This window comes from Tiliqua scincoides, chromosome 2 (genome assembly GCF_035046505.1).
Source record: "Tiliqua scincoides isolate rTilSci1 chromosome 2, rTilSci1.hap2, whole genome shotgun sequence".
Classification (NCBI taxonomy): Eukaryota; Metazoa; Chordata; class Lepidosauria; order Squamata; family Scincidae; genus Tiliqua; species Tiliqua scincoides.
Window position 1 is genome coordinate 49,588,973 of NC_089822.1, and position 16,647 is coordinate 49,605,619.

Genomic DNA, 16,647 nt, shown 5'->3' on the forward strand with positions numbered 1-16,647 from the left:
GCATTTTGAATCTCTGTTTTATGTCTCTTATTATTTTGGAAACCATTTGTTGTCTACTGACAAAATAGGATTCACTCTTCAACCTATGTAAACTGTTCATCAAATACAGTGGTGCCTCGCAAGACGAATGCCTCGCGCAACGAAAAACTCACAAGACGAAAGCGTTTTGCGATTTTTTTGGTGACTCGTAAGACAAATTTTTCTGCTTTTTTTTTTTGGTTTGTTTGCAGTTTGCAGTGATGCCTCGCAAGACGAAATTTTCGCAATACGAAACGACTCGCGGAACAAATTAATTTCATCTTGCGAGGCACCACTGTACATTGTTTTTACAGCAGAACTTTCAGTTAGTGGTTTGATAAATTTGATATTTAATTAACATATTACATTAAATAATTTTTATTTTATTCTTCTATTCAACATTTATTCATTTTCCAACATCTGTTCTTCTAAGGCTCTAATACAGGATTATCCATTTTATCTTCACAATCGCCTTGCAAGATAGATTTGTCAAATGAGTTTTGCAACTGAATGAAGATTTGAACCTAAGTAACCCTGTTCAGGATGCTATTTACCATATATCATTACTTCTGTCTCTGGCATACTTTTTACACTGCCACCACTGAGGCAGGGAAAGCCAGACAGCTAGAAGCCACTTTGGAAATGTCCCTTCCTGATCTGTAAAGGGGTTACCAAAATCCAGAAAATTTCTACTTATACAAAAGCCAGAACCAAAAGTAGAGAGAATGGAGAAGTCTGGGGAAGAATGGCTAATCACCTTGGAGCCCGAGTAAACTAAGGCCAGAAAGTTAACCAGTAAAAATGAAAAGAAGCTTATTAAAGAGTTCGATATACAAGATACATCAGAGGGCTGGAAATCATCAAAGTAAAACACACACTAAAAAGAAAAACAGAACTGGCCAAATTTGAGCAGTGGCAAAAGCTGGATGCTGAGCAAGTGGAAAAGCATGTAATTGTCCCTGAACTTGACTTGCTAGATATTTCCTATCCTGAGATATTCACACTCTGTGAGAGAGGGGAGATCCAGGTCCTGTATCCTATGAGGTGCAAATGAGCTTTTTGCCAATGCATGAACAAAACACATTGGTGACAAACCAAACCAGAGGCAACAGCTGGAGCTATGCAGGGATTGAAAAATGTAGGTTTGCTGTCACAGAAGCATTCAGACAGGAAGAGTGAGGATCCATCTCACCCTTTTGCCTAACCAGATGGGTTTGACTGCCCAGTGAGTAGGCATATTGACCAGAATCTTTCCTCTCTGGGGAACTCCAGACACGAACATAGTAAACTTAAATTCTGACATGCAGTTCTTTGATAATGGCACTGTGTTTAACACACAAACAAGTTGTACTGAAGGAAAACATCACAGGGGCTTTTTTTCTTCTAATAATGAAAGAGCAGCTGCAATTTTTTGTGAGCCCCTCCTCTTATGTTACACTTTTCATGTGTTAGCTATTTACATGCACAATAATTTCTCACAGAAGAAATGGTTACAGAACAGTGACAGAAGACAGACAAGATCTATTTCTGAGTAAAGATGAATAACATTACTCCTCATCTATCATACCAACCACCTTAAATCTGCATTTAGACACCTAAAATGGATCTTTTCAAACAATACAGGACAACTTAGTCCAATCTACCATCATAGTTTTTAACAGCAGAAAATATGCAACAAAATATAGCGCTGTACAGCAAATGGTTATGTCAAAAGCAGATCTAAGCAACATTTCAAGATCTATGTAATGTGTGTTAAAGCAGGCAAATGCACCAGGCCTGAAATAGCATTAAGTACAAAATAATGAAGTCCTATAAATGTGGATTAATGTTCTATGAATACATTAATTATTAGGCACAACAAAAGCCAACAATTATTAGCTTAGGCAAAAAACAATTACCATGTAGTCAAAGAGCTGCCCCCCTTTTTTGTCAAAAGGGTAATTTGTTTGCTCATTTATGTCAACTCTCTGCAATTAGCCCTTCATTTTCAAACATGAATTACCTCTCTGAGCGGAAGAGAGGACTCGCTAATCACAATGGTAACACTTGGACACAAAAGCTACAGTGAGCTTCTTCTTGCTGTTCTTTTTAGTCCAGCAGGTTTAAATCCAAACTAAGTTGCAGCATTAGCTTTTTTTCCTGGAGAAAACAAATATTGCTATATCTTATTCAGGGCTGGCTCATCCATGAAGTGAAGTGAGGCCATCACCTCAGGAGGCAAACTGGTATGGTATTGGGTGCCGCCATCATCGACATCCTCTGTTGCTGCCACCACTATTCCTGTGCCTGCTGGTTTTGAAAAGGAAGAGGGGAATGGAGTAACACAGGAAGTTAGAAGAGAGAACCACCATTCTCATTTCCTCCACTTCCTGATGGCTGACTGAGCAATGATTTATCATGAAATGTAGCAGATCAGTACAGGAAACCAAGCAAAGCAGCGCAATGCAACCTTTGTCTTAGCCCTCTTTAGTTATGGAGGCAGCAAGAAATGATATAAGTGACAAATGGGAATTTTCCTTACTCTCATCACCATGAAGGAATTCATCTGGGGTGTTGACAGGGTGTGTGCACAGTAATTCTCTCATGGCTTCAAACCACAATCTAGACACTGGCTGTTTTCCAGCACTAATTCTGTTTTAATTAGTATCGGTAAAGCTTTGATATTTTCAGGTGTGAGGCCATCTATGAATACAGCGCTTGTTTAAAATTATGTTTATGCTAATATTTTGTCAGACAGGCAATTTTCATTTTTAGTATTGCTCTAATCCAGCGTTTTTCAACTGCTGTGACTGCTGTTGGATTGGGCTCAGGAGGGGGCAGGTTGGCAGCAGATGTGCATGCCAAATCCAAACCCTCCTTCCTGGGTCTGATGCGCCTGCATGGATCAATTTGGACTTGTACCAGCAATTGAGCTGGCACACGTCTGAGTTGACCCATAGCAGTTGATGAAGCTTACCCCAAGGCAAGGGGTCAAATGTCCCCTTACCCTGAGGAGACCCCAGCAGCCAAAAATCCTTCGTACGATGCAGTGCAGTCAGCACTAGCACTGCTGCATCCCCATGCCGGGATTTAGTTAGGATTGGGTTCCCTGACAGAATGAGACTACCAGATATCTTTTTAATATGTGTCTGTAATACGTCTTGGAGTATATCAATGAATCTTGTGGTTCAAGTTTCAAAAATTGTCTTGAGTAATTTGAGTACCTTTAAAAACAGATTAAACAATTATGAATAAACATTGCTCTTCTGGAACACAGCTCATTTTTGCAAAGGGGGATGTTAGGTATGTTAGCTGGCAGAGCTTCAACAAGCCTTGGCATTTTTGTTTTATGGATTTTAAAAGGGTCAAAGTGGATAGTCTGTTCTTTCCAATTCCAGAAGTCTTGTTAATGATTTATTGAAAGAGAAGACTCTGATGAAGTTGTATTAGTATTACTAGTATTTTTATTATTGCATGTCTATTTTTTCATACAGAGAAAAAGCAAAAAAAAAAATACAGAAGAAATGACATCTAAATTATTCACATAAAATTACATACCTATAATAATTATTGTCTTAACATTGATAAATTTGAGCACAAATGTTAATGCATCCTGCATTTGCAGTTCTAATAATCCTTAAATGGTTGTAATTTTTCCATAATGGCATTTTTTCCTCCCCAAATGCACATGTACAATAGTTGTAATTTTACACATGAGCATTACATACCAGACTTTCTGGAGCCAGAACTTAGCGGCAATAATTTTCACAGCAGTTGACATTTCACAAAACATATTTCTGTTTGTTCTTCCTGAAGAAGACCTCATGTTATTTAAGGGTGACTTTTGGAGTGCAGATTAAATAATCTGTATCCGTTTGGTAACCGTTACCCAGGAAGAATTACAGTGCAATCCTATACAGGTGGGGCCTCCATATTTTGCATCCATGGATCTGGCTGAACATGGGTCCCCCAAACCCATCTGAGCCAGTCTTGGCCCCACCTTAGCCCTGCCTCGGGAAATCAGAAGTAGCATTTTTCAGCTAGAAATGGCCATTCTGAAGCCCGCAGAGGCAGTGGGTGAATACTCCATTTCCCTTTGGAGGGCTTATGGGGCCAAAAATCACAGATTTGATTATCTGCCATTTTCTTTATCCACAGAGGGTCTGAGAAAGATACAGAGGCCCCATCAGTATTCACCTTTCTGGCAGTAAGCCTCACTGACCACAATAAAACAAGTAAATCTACATAGGATTGTATTGTTAATGATTTTATAATTATACCATACATGTAAGAAGTTACTCTTACTCATAGTACCTCTCCAAAACATTAAATTTTTCTTCATATTCTTCTGAGTCTTAATGCTGTATACCAGTAATGGAATAATTATAAGGAAAATATATAGTGGCTGGAACTAATTTTATAAATATGTTCTGATCTGTCTTAAGGATATTAGCTTGCAAATTATTATTGCACCATTTCCCCTATTTATCATCTTCAGGCATTAAATTGTTGAATGCAAAATCTCAAGATGTCACATTTCTTGTCAACTTATCTATGGTGCTCATGGGGTTACAGAGTAAACACAGCTCTCCAGCTGAATGAGTACTCTCCTTTGCTCCAGGTGTGCAGTTTAGCTTGTTAGAGTGGGTAGACTGAGCTACACTAGAACCACTAAGAAGGAAGCCCAAATTTCTTCATTCTCCAGTGCTTCCAGGTGGTTTAGTCTTTAGCATCTTGAATACATCCAAGCAGTGCCTCCTTAATGGCGAGAACCATATTGGGGTCCTCCATGAGCCACCTTCCGGAATACCTTCCTATTGAAGGTGCATCAGCTCAATAGGTATAAACTCAGTAGTGCTTGATGAAGGTCTAGTCTTAACTCCAGACTGCTGCCCTGCATACAGCCTTGAGAGAAGGGTAGCCCCTGTAGTCTGCCAAAGCTGCAACACTCACAGTGAACGGGTTACAATGCCCTGCCCACCATGACTCAGGCCTTGTAAGCTGTCATGATGCACTCCCTGATCTACTGAGATACAAAATAGACTACCCTCAAGGATTCTATATTCCGGATGGGCTCGATGTCTCTCCTATCAAAACATTACAAACTGCTGCTGCTGGAGGCACTCCGCCTGATGAACATCCTTGTTAGTGCCGTTGGGAACGGATCAGGAAGTCATCTAGGTAGGGATAGACAGTAAAGTGTTCTTTACTGCATGGGGGATGAACCTGTGTGGAGGCTGCCCGTTCCAGAGCTATTTCTCCTAGCTCAGTGGTTCTTCCTGCAGCAGGTGGGGGGGGGGGTGCTGTCTTTTCCCACCATCTCCTATTTGACATTGGTGCACCAGCCTCTGCTAGTGACACCCCTGAATACCAGCTCATTGTTCCCAAACATATTTTTGGTCGCTGATTTGGAAGAATGCACCTTCAGCATGAGGACAGATGTCATGCTACTGCTTCCCAGTTAAATTAACTTTCTTGCACCAAGAATGAACCAATCATGCTGCAATGTGCTGAGGAGCAGGAGCACAGAGAAAAGGGAATGCTCTGAGGACCGAGGAGAATCTGGCAGAATCTCCCATAGTGAAGGAGATAAAGAAGGAGATAAAGAAGATACTTGAGCAAGAAAACCTTAAGAGTGAACTCCACCATCTAGAGCAGGGGAGGGGAAACATTTTGGCAGGAGGGCTACATCATCTCTCTGACACTTTGTTGGGGGCTGGAGGAAAAAAAGAATTAATTTACATTTCAAATTTGAATAAGCTTATATAAATGAATACATTAGAGATGGAACTTACATGAATGAATGAATTTCACTGAGCTTAATACACATGAGAACTATAATATAAGCATATAGAACCACAAGAGAACTATGAACTGTTTGCCACACCCCTCTTGCACAGTAAGAACATACAGACCTAGCCAGAAACACATGGAGACATAAGTTGTTCAGAGGCAGTGGGGGGGGGGGTTTAAAATAATGCCCAGGGAAAAGCAGACCACACATGGAGACTATAAAACAAGTGTGTCAAACTCGTTCCATACAGAGGGCCGAAGTTAGCATTCAGGGCTCCAGCTGAGGGTCGGAAGTGATGTCATTAAGCAGAAAGTGACATAATTAAGCAGCTAATGGCCAGAAATCAGACCCTGTTCTCATATAGAAACTCATTAACTGCAAATCACAGAAGAGAGAACACGCAAATCTTGGTAATATTTCAAGATTTGGGAAAGCTCAATTTTCACGTGGGCTGCCATTTCAGCGGTAACACCTCAGCAGCTGAGAGCCTGAGGGCCGGATAAAAAGCTTCCGGGGGCCACATCTGGCCCCCAGGCCTTATGTTTGACACCCCTGCTATAAAAGGTCTTGCTCTAACTCGGCCTGTAGCTCATGTCTGTTGTTCATGACCGGCAGTTATGGGCCAGTGTGGGCTCCAACAGTCTTTGACGGGCCAGAAGCTCATTGAGAGACTGGGGGCTCCCTGCAGGCCGGATTGAGGGATCCCGAGGATCACAAATGGCCCCTGGCCCAGGGTTTTCCCACCCCTGGTCTAGAGCAGTGGTTTCCAACCTTTCAGAACCTGCGGACCACTGAAGCAAAAATTAGAATCGTTGTGGACCACATGCAACCCCCCACACACAGCACACAAAAGATACAATTAAATTTGTAAGAATTAGAAAAGATTTCTTAATGTATTCTTTATAGAAAAGATTTGTGGGTTGCTGCTTTTGTTGTTGGCTGCGGCTGTGGGCAGTCAGTTATCGGCCTTTTCTGGTGATCCGTGGGGAAGTGTCTCCCGAGCGAGTGCTTCCCTCACAGGCTACCAGAGAATGCAAAGAATGGACGGCACATAGCCGCAGTTGACACTTCAGGTGGAAGTGATAGAAGACAATCCCCCCCCCCCCAGACCTTGCAGACCACTTCTCAGGGTCTCATAGAATACCTGCCGTCCTCCGACCACAGGTTGGGAACCAGTGGTCCAGAGACAGTCACAGACAATACTCAGGGGAAGGAAGAATTAGAAGTACCTCAGTCATCTATATGCAGCTCATTGCCATTGCAAATACACTCTTCTAGGCCAAGTGACAACCACAGAGTATATCTGCTTTTGACATTTCTTCTAAGAGCGCATGAAAAAATTCCAACCTCCAGTGAAAGAGCAGCCTTTGTGTCAATATAATAATCATAATGAACCTTGTGCATTAGTGGTGATCACCACATTGTGAATAATCAAGTAACATCTGTGTTTTGTCCAACCTGGCTGAGAATGCTTTTCTTCAGTTTAGAACATATCAAATTTTTGTTTCATGGAAAGTCACTAGCAGTTAGTTCTTCAGATATTTATAGAATATAGAAGAATGAGATTACCACCAAGTATTTTCATCCTGGACAGTTTGCATACCCTGGACAAATAACTATATAGCATTCTAATAAAGGCAAGTATACCTAAAGAAGCCTCACACCGTTTCATTCAGAAACACCCACAACTTATGCCAGCATGTCCCAAAATGGGGAGCAACACTCTAGAAAAGTGGGACACAGAGCTGCAAACCATTCTAAATGTTGCACTGATAAAAAGAGCTTTTAATAACCCTGTAGATTCTCAAAGTGTGGGATACGGTCCCACTGGAAGGAATGATTTAAGGTTGTAGGATCCTGTGCTACAATTATCTTGGGCTGAAGATTGACACGGACGCCAATGTATATAGAAGTTGAAAGGTCAGTGGAAGTGACATGTATACAGGAGCCATGTGGATGGAGAAGCAGCAGGATAGTGCACAGTAACTGGAGAGTATAACAAATTGAAGTTTCTAGCTTTTGGAGGTGATGTCTGGAAAAGAAAACCAAATCATCTAGAAAGGAGAAATTATTTTATGAAGACTGAGATGCACAACCTCCGTGTCAGGCACAGGTGGCTGACACCGTTAATGGGGAACATCTTACCTTATTGTAGTTCCTTGCAGTCTGTCTATTTTCTTATTTAGCTCTGCAATAATGCTATGAAGCTCTGTGATTCGCTCTTCATAGCGAAGCGTTGTCCGCTCTTGCACATCTTCGTGCTCTCTCATTAGGTGAGACTGTTCACACTAAAATAATGAAATAAAGACAAGCATTATGACTGGCTACACAGAAATAAGATGCAATAAGATGCAAGGCAATGTGTCACGTATTTTCTTGGCACCCAACTTCTATAAAATTCAATTCAAGGTCTTGGCTAGGAAACTGACATTTAAACTATTTTTAGGTTTCTCTGGAATTTTCCAAGTTATTTAAATTTCACTTACATTAGATATTTCAGTATGTGATAACAATGTATAAGCAATACGAAATGTATAAGTAGTCCTTCTTTGTACTGACTATGTCCTTTGATCACATCTTTATGTCGATAAAATTTTTATGAATTACACAGCCTAGTATCTCTACTACATATACATTGTAGGTATAATACAACCTCATGATGACAGCATAATCTAGAGAAAACAGGTTTCAGAATGCAATACTAACCAACCAGTGGCATTCCTGGGCTTTTCTGCACCAGGGCCATCACTTTGTTTGCCACCTCTCACCCCTGACCTGGAAGTAATTGTGGTGACATCATCACATCACTGCAATTACTTCCAGAATCGTGCCAGGAGTACAAGCTACTCCATGCCACTCTGAGCTGCCCCTCCTTCCTCCTCCTTGAAGGAGTTGAAAGACACGGCCCAGAGTGGTGCGAAATCATGCCCAGAGTGGCTGCCATTCTGGGTGCAATTCCGCTTTGGGCAGCATCTCCTGTCTCCTTGGAGGAGACAAAGGATGTGGCCCAGAATCGCGGCTGTTGAGGCAACTAGCTGCTGCTTCTTTGGCCATGATTCGCAGCCAAACTGGGCCCCTCCCCCTTCTGGAGGAGAGTAGGGGGGTGGCCTAGAGTGGCAGTGTGCCAGGAGTTGCCTCTCTAGTCTTCTCCTTTCCTCTCCTCCTATAAAAGAGGGGGGCATCCCAGCTCATTGCCTCTCTGGCCGTGATTGCCCTCTTCATCAGGAGGAGGGGATTTTTTTTTTAAGAAAAGAAGCAGGCGGAGCTGCTTTAAAAAAAATGTGTGGCAGAGGGGGGGAGGCTGGCAGCACTGCCCCCTAAGGGCATTTACACCCTGCAGGGCCGCCACTATAACCAACTCACTCTCCACTAAAATAATCAAAGATCTTCAACCTGATCCGCAGTCAGTGGCCTTATTCCATCTGCATTTAAGAACAATGTCAAGTTATTTTATCCAGCAATGTTTAAATCAAACGAGTTTATGCTTCCCAAACTTTTTAGCACCATGAGACAATTTTTAACACAGCAATATATTGTGAGCCACATATCATGGCCAGTGAGAGGCCTGGAACTCATCACTGGCTGCCACTCTCATTGCCGCCTGAGCCTCTGCTCATGTGTCTTCGTCCTGCTCTGGGCCTCGTTGCATTGTGTTTTCACCACTCATCAGCAAGAGTGGCAGCAGGTAATGAGTCCCAAGCCTTGCACTAGCCAGAACCACAAAACACAGCACAATGACAGAAGTTTGGCCAATGACAAAAGTGGAAGTCAGCAGTGAGCCCTGGGACCTTATGACTCACCAAAAATCAGCTTGTAATAGGATGTGACCCACAGTTTGGGAGCCACTGACCTAGGGAATATGTTTTCAGCAATAGTTCTAGCCTGGGTAGTGCAGGAAATGGGGATGCTTGTAAATGCCCAGCATTCACATGACATCAGGAATAGCTAGCAAGGAGAGTGCGCAATGGGAAATTCCACTCGCTCCTTGAGAACATCAGGGGATAAATTTCACTTTCCATCTGATACCAAAAGATTTGACTCAAGGGGCTCTCCAGTGGTGTAGAGTAAATTGGAAATGATAAGCCTGAAAAGGATCAAGAGAAGTTTGCACCTCCTTGAGAACCTGTAACAGATCCTTAGGAGGACTTGCCACTCATTTGCAAACCACCAATGATGCGAATTCTCAATATTTAGCAAAAGACACCATATAAGGAAACTTAGGTAGATATATGATTTTTTGGTGCTAATGAAATAAAAAACACTTAACACTGCTTCTGCACTTATCATTTTTGTAACTCCCCCCCCCCCAGATCTGCCAAAAAATAAAACCGTTTTTAACACCTCTATGTATTGGTTATTGCAGGTTGGTTGGGTTGGACTGGGGGGAGGTGCATGGGTAATGACTGTGGCTGTTGACACTATACTACTTATATCACTTATCCATTACATTTTTAAAGCAATTATAATTTATAAAAATGCACCCTTGCAATAAAAACACATTAACACTGATTTCAACACTTCTCATTTTTGTCCAAAAATTAAATCTGTGAAAAAATAAAAGAAAAATATCACACCTCTAACCTTAGGCTAAGCCTCTCCAGAATATATGTTTCCCTAGGGAACAAGAAACATACATTCCTGGTAAAAGAAGTGGCCAACTGACAGCCCAATCCTATGCATGTCTACTCAGAAGTAGCTCCCATTAGAGTCAATGGGGCTTCCTCCCAGGAAAGTGTGCAGAGGATTGGGCTGTGAATTGCCTGCCTGACTCTCCCCTTTTAATGTACATATATTGGGGTGCTGGAAGATCCAGGTCAGTCTCATGACATTTTGAATTGGGCTGATGGCAAGGAAGCCTCAGGTCCCAGATAACTATGACACTGGTCAGACACTGGTTTTTCAGAGCAACCCTTCCCACAAGCAAACTAGATGGATTGCTTAGTGGTACCCTTGCCTGCTTCTGGGAAAGTTGAACCTTGTAAAGTCAGCAGTCCATCCTGTAGACAAAACCATATAACCATGAGCTTCCTGGTGCTATAGGATACGCAAAGTCATTAGTGACACAAAAGACACTTCAACCTTAGCTTCTCTCACCAACTTCCCTCTCTGTGGCAAAATGTGATCAAGAGCTGCATGCTAATTGAGGCCTGGGTCTCCAGAACAATCAAGAAGTCCATTGCCAGAACCTTGGCAGGGTGCAGAACAATACTGGCACCCACCCCAAACTGAAGATAGACCATCAAGCACCAACAGGAAAGACAAAAAAAGACAGCTTACACCACAATAGCCTCTATGCTGCCCTATGGGAATGTTTGTGATAAAAAGCTGGGTCACAGAGCCCTTGAGTCTGCTGTTCGCATACCGCTGTAATCTGTTACTCATGAATTGCTCAGCTACCCTCTGGGCTCCATCCAACACCCCCAATTCCCTCCACCATCAAGGGATTGCATTCAGCACAGGGTAACACTCTGTGCAGGTATCAGAACACTCTCTTCTCTTTCCAACCTTTCTTCTTCCCCTCACCATTCCCCTGAGTGCTACTGTAAGCTGCTGCTCAAGTACTCAGTCTGCTGACTTCCTTTTGCAAACTGCCAGTTCATCACCTGTTGAGTTGCCTTGCAATGAACCCTTTCATCAGAAAACAATCTTTGTTCCCTTCCCTTGTTTTTCTTCCTGGAACCAGTTAAGGCTACTGCTTAACCAAAGGGGATTTGCCTTTCAAGCTCTTTCTGTCTTGCTCCCCATCTTTGAACCAGATGATTGATATGTTTTGGCACCCTAGCCCACAATCTCTGCAGCACTTTAAGCTCACCGACACAGATGGGTAACTTTGGCCATTGACAATTCTGACCCTTGGCCCAGAAGTCCCCTCTATCTTTTGGGTCTTGTGTGCAGTCAAACAACACACTTAGTGTTTCTGTTGGTTTCTTGTTCCGTGCAACTGTGGCAAGAGTTTGGGAATTTAGGGTTCCTTGACCTATCTTTTACTGGGGAGGCCTAGAGTTCAACCTCAGGCCTCCAACGCATGATTTCACCTAACTTATCTATGTAGAACTCTGATGACAAGGAAGACTCCTGTTTCCAATACCATTCTCAGAAGCTTGGGACATTGGTTAGGATCAGTCAGGCAATGGGAGAAGCAAGCTTCCCCTACTACAAACGAGTGAAGCTGAGGGACACACTCATTGCCTGTAGCTGTAGTTCAGGCTGAAGAGAACAAGAGACTCAGCCATGGTCTTGTGTGACAGCTGATACCTTGGCACTTTCTTGCTTCTTCTGTTTTTACCCCGTTCCCCTGCCTATTCCCCTGCATAATCCCCAGTTCTTTACTCCCTACTCCCAATTTCTCTCTATTTTGTAACTCTTCCTTTTCCTCCTCCTTCATTTGTGCCATTACACATCCCCCTTCTTCTTGTAAGGATTTCTTCTCTTTCTTTCCTTCTACCTTGAAACGGCTGAAATTTAGGGCCTTAGTTGTGAAAGTGATTATTGCATACAGTTAACCCCTGATTTAAGGGGTGAGTGGGAGTAAGAGGTGTACATTAATGTGAAAGTAAGTTAAATTCAAGTGTTTTTCTGTCAATGGACAGGCACGTGCACAAAACAGCAAGCAAAAAATGCCCATTATTTCTGAAACTTGTTAAACCAGGGCTATAAAAACAAGGGTTGACTCTATATCGCATTGCATTTTCTTTTTGATTTGCCTTTCCAGTTACAGGCATGTCCCCATATCCTTGGGAGATCTGTTCCACAGGTCTCCCCATGGACATGGAAACTACAGATATGGGGGGGCTGTATTAATACTACAGGGGTCCCAATGCTCCCCCTGCATGCCCATTAACATTTTATAAAGGCTTAGCAAGGAGTGTATTTTGATTTATACAGGTCACTATAAGCATTCCAGCTTATAGTGCGATGAGAGCCTGAATGCCTGAGGAAACTAGACCCAATGTTCAACTGGAAGCAGAAGTTAACTGCTTCATGTTTAGTGTTGAGCCTAGTTTTGCCACAAAACTGAAACTGTGGATACTGGATCTGTGGATATGGGGCCCCACCTGTACTGTATTCTTGTCCCCACAATAAAAGCTACCTAGTGTTGCCTCTTTCCTCTTTCATTGCAGTGTGCCATGAGAGCCACTGCACCTGCAATAGATTTCATGTGCAAATTTCACATGTTTTAAAAGCACTCCCACTAACAACTGCTGAGGTAGAAGATGATTGGGACATCATAGAAAGGGGTGGAGTATGAATAGATTAAATGCCATAAAAATGGAAAAGCAGCAGAAAATCTTTCAACTGGGAAACCACAGAATACACCCAAACATACGAGGAGAGCAACACCACTAATTACATTATTATATGCTGTGAATGTGCCTCCAAAACTGGACCGACAGGCAAGCATACCACGCCATCAGTCTTGTCTCTTCTCACCCCCTCCCTTTCTCACCTGCTGTTGCCTCTGCTTCAGTGGAGGAAATTAACAAAGTATCATGCAAGCAGGGGTTGCACCAGTTGAGAGATTTTGTGGCATTGCGTTGAGGGGCATTTTGTTAATGATCTGAACTTGGTTGAGGAGGTAGCACAATACAAGTGAGGGAGTGGACTCAAATGCTGATATATACAAGCATGAAGATAGGCCAGGAATGAAGTGTGAGCCCTTTTTCTATATTGGATATTGCAGGACTTGTTGAAACAGGGAGGCCAGCCCCCTCTCACCCACCCCCATTACTCTGCTCCATATGATGGACTGAATTGACCAGAAAATATTGTTTAAACTAGTTCCCTGTCTCAGCATGATTTAAGTGCTATAAATTATCAGATCTGTAGTTTGCTGAAATTAATAAAAAAATCTTCTAACTGAAATAGTATTTCAGACAGGTTCGTGTATAACAATTACTTTCTGGCAATAAATGAAAATTTGAGTGTTCCAGATTTCATCTTGTTGAACTGCACTGAAGAGCAGAATACTGTTCATCTTGACAGAAGATATACAGACTAATGCTAATGGACTTAGTTTTTTCTTTCTTTGTATCTCTTAAGTTTCTCTTCACTGGTTTTCACCTAAGTTTAACCCTTTCCTACCCACTGAAGTTTCATCATGGTTATACCGCCTTATCTATTTCCTTCTTTTCTCTCTCCTCCTCCTCCATGTCTCAAATAGCCTTTTCAAACCTCCACTCCCTGTGCTATTCTCACAACTTGCTCTCCAATAGCTCCTTATGTATGGAACTCGTATATTCATATTTAAAAGTTTTTATATTCAGCTGGCCTCCTTTTTTATCCTGCCTGAAGCAGTTTCTTTGTCTCTTCTCCCTTGCATTTTCTTCTAGAAGAGATTATATTTGACTTTTAAATGGTTTTCCTCTGACTAGATTGATTATTGTTAAGGTTTTACTTTATTTTGCATGCTTTCTTTTATTTATTTTTTAATGCTTCTATGCCACCTTTTGGTTTGATTTAATGGACCATTAAGAGCATTTACAACACATAAAACAATAAACAGCCAAACAAAAGCAGCAAAGCAACTGTGCAAACCAAAGAACAACTGAATCAATGAAAAACCAAAAAACAAGAAAACCCCAGGAGAAAGCAAAGCCAAAGTGAGCTTTTACTGCTCACTTAAAAATGGGTAGGATGAGGGCAAGCAGTGAATATACAGGAGAAGGAATGCACAGTTGGGGACCAGCACTAAAAAAGCCCTGTCCTGCATCTCCACCAACTGAACTCCAGGTGGGACTGAAATGTGAAGTTTGCAATTCCAGAGTGCAAAACAGGTTCATTGGGGAGAAAACAGTTCTTCAGGAATCCTGGTCCCAAGTCATTTTAGACTTACTCACAAAGTGAAAAGTCCTGTTGTCCCATGTTTTTCAGTTTGTGAGCCAGTGGTCAAAAATCTGTTCATTTTATTCATGTACAACACTTATTTTAGGCACTTTTATAAATAAATGATAAACAAGGAAATAAAGTTTACAGTAGCAAAAGTCAAACAATGTAGATTGATATTAGCATATATTCTGCCAGGAAAAGACAAATAAGTTTCAATAAACTGGTCTGTAAAATCATACCTTTTCCTAATATAATTAAACAGCATATTTTAGCAATATGACAGTTTCAAAAGACAATCAAGATAATAAAATGTAATTCATTTTCATAGGGCGCAATCCTAACCCCTTATGTTAGTTCTTTCCAGTACTGGCACAGCAGTACCAACGGGATGTCCGCTGCATCCTGCAGTTGGGTGTCACTCACAGAGGCCTCCTCAAAGTAAGGGAATGTTTGTTTCCTTACCTGGGAGCTTCATTGCCCTTATGTCAGTGCTGAAAAACAATGACATAAAGGGTTAGGATTGCGCCCTTAGTTACATAGCTAGATACTGCATTAATCCTTGCACGATCAACATTTTATTTCTGAGCTATGGATAAGAAGACTTTCATTACACTAAAATGCAAAACCCATGTCGTTTTATGAGTCATCCCCTGTATAAAAGGGAGTTACTGGGAAAAACCCAAAGCAGCAAGATTATGAAGTAAGAAATATGATAAGGGAAAACTAGATCAGCCCTGGAATATCAGTACAACAAGCAGATGTGTCTGTCACTTAATTTGTAGAAACTTGCAAGACCATATACCTGTACCAAACCAGAGGACAAGACCAAACCCTAGCCCCTGAGCCAAGGTAATGCTTTCTCCATAGGCTATCACAGCTGCTTATGCAGCGAGGTGGAGCTCTCTCTCTCTCTCTCTCTCTCTCTCTCACACACACACACACACACACAGGGACTGGGGCAGGTGTGGTAGCAACAGAGGGATTGCTTTAAAAAAAACTCAGGGAGTGTTCGCCAAATTCCCCCTTCCCTCCATGGTGCAGGCAAACACAAGCAAGCCTTCTCACCAAACAAAGCATGACATTTAGCCTACAATCCTCTCCACACTTTCCTGGGAGTAAGCCCCACTGACTGCAATGGGGCTTACTTCTGAGTAGAAACGCATAGGGCTGGACTCTTAAAAGCTCAGCATTCCAACTGTGAAAGAAGTTGGGCAGCTGGCAACGGGGAAGGCTCTGGAGGAGAGGCAGGAGGGGGAGGAGAGGGGATTGCTTTAAAAAACCCAGGAAGTGTTTGCCGAATTCCCCCCCCCCCCCAAGATGATCCACGCTCTCCTGCTCCAGCAAGCCTTCCCAAGCAAGCCTTGGGAAGACTTGGAGAGACAGGTGAGGGTGAGCAGAGAGCCGGACTACAAGTCCCAGAATGCTCCTGGGCAGAGGAGCTTCCATGGTGGTGGCCAGGGAGGGCTGCAGGGGCGGCAGCAGTGAAGTGGAGGAGGAGAACCTGCAGTGCTGTTGGGAGGCCGTTGGGAGGCCGCCTGGGACACAGAGGACGAGGTTTCCCAAGCAAGCTCACCATTCCAACTGTGAAAGAAGCAGGACAGCTGGCAATAGGAGGGCTGAGTATGGAGCGGAGGGGAGCGGAGGGGATTGAGAACAGCTGCCTAAGTTTTCTTCCATCTGGAAGTGTCAGGCTGCAGCATGTTTGAGTAACTCTATGGAACTCAGCACAACACACTTTTTGTTAAATTGCGCCGAGTCAGGCAACGCAACTAAAGCGGATAAATAGGCTCCACCTGTACGCACACAAAGCCTGCAGGCAGCGTGGTTTCCCTTGATGGTACAGATTGTACAACTATTGAACGTGACCATGAGTAGGCCAGAATAAGTAAGCACCTTCATGATCTCAAGGTATCTGTTTAGCTATGACATTAACAACACGTACCCTGATTTCAAGGCAAAACAGCACCCAAACCAATATAATCAATATGTCAGAACATCAGTTAAGCTGGATAATTACTTCTGTAGAAGTT

General features: G+C 42.5%; 1 protein-coding gene across 2 annotated transcripts in view; it reads right to left on the reverse strand.

Moving 5' to 3' along the window:
- The window catches only part of MCC (MCC regulator of WNT signaling pathway), a 233,930-nt gene that overhangs the window by 68,420 nt on the left and 148,863 nt on the right, over nt 1–16,647 (reverse strand). For both annotated transcript variants that reach the window (XM_066613395.1, XM_066613394.1), the window contains one exon: nt 7,937–8,079. In XM_066613395.1, coding sequence (XP_066469492.1) covers nt 7,937–8,079 — 143 coding nt within the window. The remainder of the gene's footprint in view (nt 1–7,936; nt 8,080–16,647) is intronic.